We start from the raw sequence: 6,731 nt of genomic DNA, 5'->3' as shown, positions 1-6,731 counted from the left end.
AATAATAATAATAATAATAATAATAATAATAATAATAATAATAATAATAATAATAATAATAATAATAATAATAATAAATAATTAATAATAATAATAATAATAATAATAATAATAATAATAATAATAATAATAATAATAATAATAATAATAATAATAATAATAATAATAATAATAATAATAATAATGACAATAATAATAAAATAGGACAATAATAATAGAACAATAAATATAATGATCTTAATGAAAAACTACTATTTGTTAAAATACTTTACAGTTTAAAATATTGCAAGACTAATATTTAATAAATTATTGATTTGTCAATTAAAAATTCTTTTATTAATCTGTTATTGACTGTGAAATTAAATGAATGTAATGTGTATTTAATTGTAAGCATATATGTATTTCAAAAGTTCAAATTTTCAAAGTAATAGAATGTAAGTACTAAAAAATATCATTATATTCTAATGCCAATAATTCATTTCAAATAATCAAAGTTAAGAAAATGCACAGAAATGAAGTTCATTTAGAAATTATCATTATCTGAAGTTGTTGTTTGGGCTAAAATTTATATAAACAAATAAACGGCATGAATTATAATTAATATTATGATTTCTTAAAATGATTGAGTATGACGACTGAGGGAATTTTTGGGAAATTAAATTTTTAATAAATTTAATTAAAAGTAAATTGACTAAAACAAAGTAAATATTCGGAAACGGTCGTTCTTTTTTTTTTTTGAAAAATTGCAATGTATGATTAATTTGTAATACTTTTTAAATACCTTTAAATACTTTTCAATTCATCAATTAATTTTAGATGATAGGGTCAATTTGAAACATGATGGCATACCGTATGATATACTGTATATGTTCAGTAATGTTAATTCAATTTGTTCACAAATTATTAATGAAACGAAATGGAAACCAATCTATCGTGTCATTTGTGAACATCAAGAAAAATTAATGCAACAAAAGGAATGCTTTATTAATGCTTCATCAAGTTTAACTCAATGTTATCAAAAGGTAAATCATTTCCATTTCTGGTATATTAATTACTATTATTACTAATAAATTGATTGATATTTTTATTCCAATTTTTTGATAGAATAAAATTTATTGTGAAAACTTTCTTCAGATTTTTTCTTTCATTTAAATAATCACTTTATGCAATTAAACACAATCTTTTCTGTTTTTTTCCACCTTCTTGTTATTAATAAAATTTATTTAACAAAACTTGCAAGCGAAATTTTTTTGTGTTTCAATTTGAAATATAATTGTAAAAATCAAAATGTTGAAATTTTGCATAAAAAAATAAACTAAATCAAGTTTATTTCTTTCCTTTTCATCTTCATTTCTCATTTAAAAAGTTCTATTTTTACTTTTATATAAAATCATTTATTTATTATTCAATATAGTATTCCTTTTAATAATTATAACAGCTTTGTTAATTATAATAACGAAATGCATAATTATGATAACAATGTTTTTTTTTTTGTTCATAAGACTGATAATAGTGATCTCTTGATAATGCTATTCTTACATACATTACTGATAATTACTATAATACTGATAATTGCCATTCATTATGATTTTTATATATGTAATATTTTTGAATTATGTGAAATATCATTATGTGAAAAATCATCTGATGATATTACTATTTGCGTACGAAAGTTTAATAGTAATTGAATTAAATTTGAATAATCTAACTTAATAATATAATAATATTTTCTTCACTTTTTTTTCACTTTACCTTATTTCATTCCCTTTATTTTAAAATAATATTAATATTTAAGCCAAAAAATGAAACAATCTGCAATGGATTGGAGCAATTTAGCAATAATATCGATTGCGTGCTACGTATAATGCTTGATGCATGCACAATAGAAGCGCAAAATGTTGTTGTAGAAGTGCAAGATGCATTAAATGATGATTTAATTATGCATCATTGTTATGCTGAAACAATTACGGATACGAAATTAATAAATGATGACGAATTCAAATTAAATCCAAAGAATGTACGATGTAACTCTGAACAGGTATATAATTTTAGTAATATGAATTATTATTAAAAAAAAAAGGAAGAAAAAATATTAATTTCATCGTATAGTAATTTTCAATATCTTAATAATAATTTAATCTTTGGAAAACAAACATTAATGAACACAACATTTTTTTAGCATATTTATATCTTTTAAATTTGATTTATAATTTTAATTAATAATATATTTGATTAAAGAGAAAAAAAGCAAAAGACAAAGAAATGAAGTAATAATTTAAGGAAAATTTGGCGTTAACATGTTTGGTGGAACTTGTTGAAGTTAATCGAAAAGTAGCCGAATTAAATAGTCTCAATTTTTTGCATGAAATTAGTCAACCAAATTCAACGATCATTTCTGGAATTTGCAATTTGTATAATAAATATGATAACTGTATCAGTAATACGGTATTTGTTCATTCAAATGGAAAACGATGTGCATTTAATTCACCATTAAATACTCTTGCAAGGTGCTAAACTTTTAATGGATGCTAATAAAATTAAGCAAATGTGATTAAATTAAAAGCATAGCTATTTTTTGATGTATTTTATTTTGAAGCAAGAAAAAGGAATTAAATTGAGCAAATTTTCGAAAAAATCATATTTTTATTTCATTGGTTTTTTTTTTTAATATCAAAATTTTTATTATTTTTACTGGTGAAATTGATGAATGCAAAAAAATTACATTGATATATGATTTATTAAATAAATAAACAAACAAAATTGATAGTATTTTATCTTTATTATTCAGTTCTTAATTGATTTAATTACTGGCTTTATTTGTAATTGATTTACTATAAATATGATATTAATTGATTGAAATTATTTCAGGATTGGATTATCACCCATTTGTAGTAAACGTACACGTAGGTTATTACACGGAAATAACGAATGCATTCAAAAGATTAAACATCGTACCAGTACATGCCAATCCGGATTAAGTAGCCTTGGCCTAGCAATACACAATATGTTACAAGTTATTTTTAGCATATTTTATTGTTTTTTTGCTTATTTTGATAAATATAGTATTAAGGAAGGACGCATAAATTATATGTATATATTATTAGTTTGATTTATTAATATTCGTTCATTTGATTATTCTTTCATTCACTTTTTTTTAATATATTTATTAACCCATTTATTTGCTTATTTATTTGTTTAGTTATTTGTTTATTTATTTGTCCATTTGTTTTTTATTTATTTGCTCATTTGTTTGTTTTGTTTATTCCTTTATTTACCTGTTTATTTATTTGTTTATTTGTTTTTTATTTATTTGTCCATTTGTTTATGTTTTGGTTCATTTATTTTTTATATATTTATTTGTTTGCTTATTTGTTCACTTTATTTGTTCGGTTACTTACTTATTTGTTATTTACTCTTCCACACATTTATTTTTTATGCAGTTGTTTGTTCGCTTATTTATTTGTTTACTTATTTATTTGTTTGCTCATTTATTTGTTTATTTATTTGTCTATTTATTTATTTGTTTTTTCGTTTGTTGATTTACTCGTTTACTTGTTTATCTTTCAGTTCATCCATTTTTTACATATTTGTTTGCTTACTTGGTTTGTTTATTTGTTATTTATTCTTTCATTCATTTATTTTTTATGCATTGTTTGTTTGCTTATTTATTTGCCCACTTATTTGTTTGCTTATTTATTTGTTTGATTATTTGTTTGTTTGTTTATTTGTTTATTTGTTTACTAATTTACTTGTTGCTTGCTTGTTTATTTGTTTGCCTGTTTATCTTTTGGTTCACTTGCTTTTCATATATTTATCTGTTTGTTTATTTGTTCGGTTTGCTTATTTGTCATTTATTCTTTCATTCATTTATTCTTTATACATTTGTTTGTTTGCTTACTTATTTGTCCATTTATTTACTTGTCTTTTTATTTATTTGTTCACTTATTTTCTTGTTTTTTTATTTATTTATTTTTCATCCATTTATTTTTCTATACATTTACTTGTTTATTTACTTATTTGTTTGTTGATTTATTTATTCGCCTATCTGCTCATTTTTCATTTTTTTATTCATTTATTTAATAATTAATTAATTGATTTGTTTAGTCATATGTTTATTTATTCATTGCTTTGCTAATAATTTACAACCATTGAAAACAGAATCATCTCGCAATGATTTTTATTCTAAATCCTAATCATAAATATATTTCCTTTTGTAAAAACAAAAAAAAGAAGAAATGATATCAAAATTATTGGGCAGATTTCTTTATTTAAAGGTTTTTTTTTTGAGCGGATTTATTGGAATTTTTCTCTTAACTTAATATTAATACCAATTAATACTGACAAATTAACTGCTATCTTTTAATACTTTTTAATTTTTATCATTTTATCAAATAAATTAAATGACTGCTAGCCTTCTTTCCCTTTTCTGCTTCTTTCTTTCATTTAATCATTTTAATTAATGCAAGAATTTATTTATTTCATTTTTTGATATTGTTAGAATTTTAGTCTAATGCATTTCTCTGTATTACACTAATACTTTTTCACCTAGGCATCTTCTTTGATAATTCATCTAAAATTTTTTTACAAAAATTCATTCAATATCTGCTTTTTTTTTCTAAGTGAAATTAAAATACTAAACAAAATCTTCTATCCAATAATTAATTAATTAAGACCTTTTGAAATTTTGGCATAATTTTAGGGGAATTCATAGCGAAGCATACCTTTGTAATTCATATTATCTCATTCGGGATGCATTCGAATGTGGCGAAAAGATTTTTATGGAAATGTGTTCAATAGAAGCTATTCAAAATTTACAACAATTGCGACAATTGGTTTGTATTTCTTTTTTATGTAAACTATAAAATTTATTCTCAAAGGAAAAAATAAAACCGAAATTACTGTAGCTACTGGATAGATGTTATGTTGTAAACATCGTAAAATATTTAAATTACAGGTGATGGAATTAGGGATTGAAGAAGGTTGTCCCGAAAAACGTCCAAATAATTTGGATGAAATTATTGCACGACCAATAATTGCTGCACCAATTCCTAAACCAACAATGATAAGCTTTTTTTGTTTATTTGGCAAAAAATAAAAATTTTTTTTCGACAATAATTTTTTTTTCTGGTTCAACAAAAAAATTAGCATTATCTTTTTAATTGATAGCGTATAATTTTCATTCATAATTTTCGTCGCTTCTATTCTTTAAATTAATTACAGTAGTAGATTGATTAACAGAAACAATTAATGAATCAAATTTCAATACATATTTTAACTTTTTGTATATTTTGACTACTGTATTTTAGATTTATTATTGATATTATTATTTTTCGCTTTAGACTTATCAAATTACTGTTTAATAAAAGCCTGAAAGAGCTTCATAGTTTTTTATTCAGTTTTTTTAATTAATTCATTTTGTACTTTTATTTTAAGTTCAACCGACATCACAATCTGTTGTCGTCTGTCAATTGGCTGAACAGAAACAATTCGCATCATGCATTCAAACAATTACTACATTTCAACCTCATCCCTTAGCTGTTATTAAACAGCCAAAACAAATTGATGAAGCTTGCAAGCATTTTGTCGAATTTAAAAAATGTCAAGCTAATATTAGCTGTCTTCCATTATGGGCCAAAGGAATGATATCGATGTTTAATTTTGCTTGTGGTCCCGGATATAACACATATATACAGGTGAGATAATATGATATTAAAATAGAATGTTTTAAGAAAAAGAGGATGAAAATGGAATCAGGATAGTGAAGAAAAGGAAATAAAAATAGACTGACTGACATAAAGGAATTAATTAACTAAAATTAATTAGCGTGATTAAAAAAAAAAACGAAAATGAAATCGGGAAATGAATGTTGATAATGGAATAAATATGGGTAAAGGAAAATGAAACTAATGATATAAGATTAATTAATTGATTATAAATTCAAAAGGAGTTAATTTAAATTGATTGATGAAGATTAGCCAAGTTACAAAGAAATCAATCAGCTGAAATTAATTGATAGAATAAAATTAACAGTTGATAAGATGATAAGAATTTGATAAATTACTTTAGGTGCGACAATGCATCCGTAAAACGACCACACGTGAGCATATTCGTGAATGTGTAAGTGAATTTTCACGTAGTTCACCTCAAATAGCTTGTCAAAGTTCGCAAAAATTACTTGCTTGCTCAATACCAGCAATTAATGAGAAATGTGGCCAAGTTGGAGCGCAATTCGTCACCGACTATATTGATAAATTTGTAAATGTCGTTGATCCTACATGCAAAATTGGAATGCAACAAAATGGTAAATTATTATGTTAAAATTTAAAATATGAAATTAATGATTAAATTTTTAATAATTTTAAAAATTCAATTTCTTACTTCGAAATTTGTCCGCTTATAACAATTTTTCGTAGTTAAAATTAACAAATTTTTATTGCTGCATGATTTTTTTCTTCACTGAAATAAAAAAAATTAAATAGATAATTAAAAAAATTAAATAGATAATTAAATTTAATGGATAGGTGATTTTTTTTATTCCCACTTGCTTACAATTTATTTCTTTGCTTTTTACTTGGTTTTCTATCGAATTCTACGCTGGTTCATTTGTTTGTCTACTTATTTATTTACTTACTTATCCAGCTTCATATATATATATATATATATATATATATATATATATATATATATATATATATTATTTATTTATTTATTTATTATTTATTTATTTATTT

General features: G+C 22.4%; 3 protein-coding genes across 3 annotated transcripts in view; all 3 read left to right on the top strand.

The window, feature by feature from the left end:
- Positions 1–1,864: 1,864 nt before the first annotated feature.
- On the top strand, positions 1,865–2,978 carry LOAG_11436 (hypothetical protein; the record flags this gene model as incomplete). Its single annotated transcript, XM_003146955.2, has 3 exons — positions 1,865–2,038; positions 2,281–2,437; positions 2,869–2,978. The coding sequence occupies 3 exons, from the start codon at positions 1,865–1,867 to the stop codon at positions 2,976–2,978; spliced, it is 441 nt and encodes a 146-aa protein (XP_003147003.2).
- Positions 2,979–3,180: 202 nt separating this feature from the next.
- LOAG_11435 (hypothetical protein) lies at positions 3,181–3,767 on the top strand (the record flags this gene model as incomplete). The annotated part of the gene is made up of 1 exon (XM_003146954.1): positions 3,181–3,767. A coding segment is annotated over one exon (525 nt), but the record flags the coding sequence as incomplete, so codon positions are not given.
- A 1,017-nt stretch (positions 3,768–4,784) lies between these two features.
- The window catches only part of LOAG_17493 (hypothetical protein), a gene marked incomplete at both ends in the record, with an annotated part of 8,349 nt that continues 6,402 nt past the window's right edge, over positions 4,785–6,731 (top strand). The window contains 4 exons of the mRNA XM_020450155.1: positions 4,785–4,832; positions 4,955–5,075; positions 5,434–5,693; positions 6,067–6,301. Coding sequence (XP_020306221.1) covers positions 4,785–4,832; positions 4,955–5,075; positions 5,434–5,693; positions 6,067–6,301 — 664 coding nt within the window. The remainder of the gene's footprint in view (positions 4,833–4,954; positions 5,076–5,433; positions 5,694–6,066; positions 6,302–6,731) is intronic.

Source organism: Loa loa (assembly GCF_000183805.2).
Source record: "Loa loa unplaced genomic scaffold supercont3.82, whole genome shotgun sequence".
Classification (NCBI taxonomy): domain Eukaryota; kingdom Metazoa; phylum Nematoda; class Chromadorea; order Rhabditida; family Onchocercidae; genus Loa; species Loa loa.
Note: the sequence above shows the minus strand (reverse complement) of the source record. Positions and strands in the feature narration are given on the sequence as shown.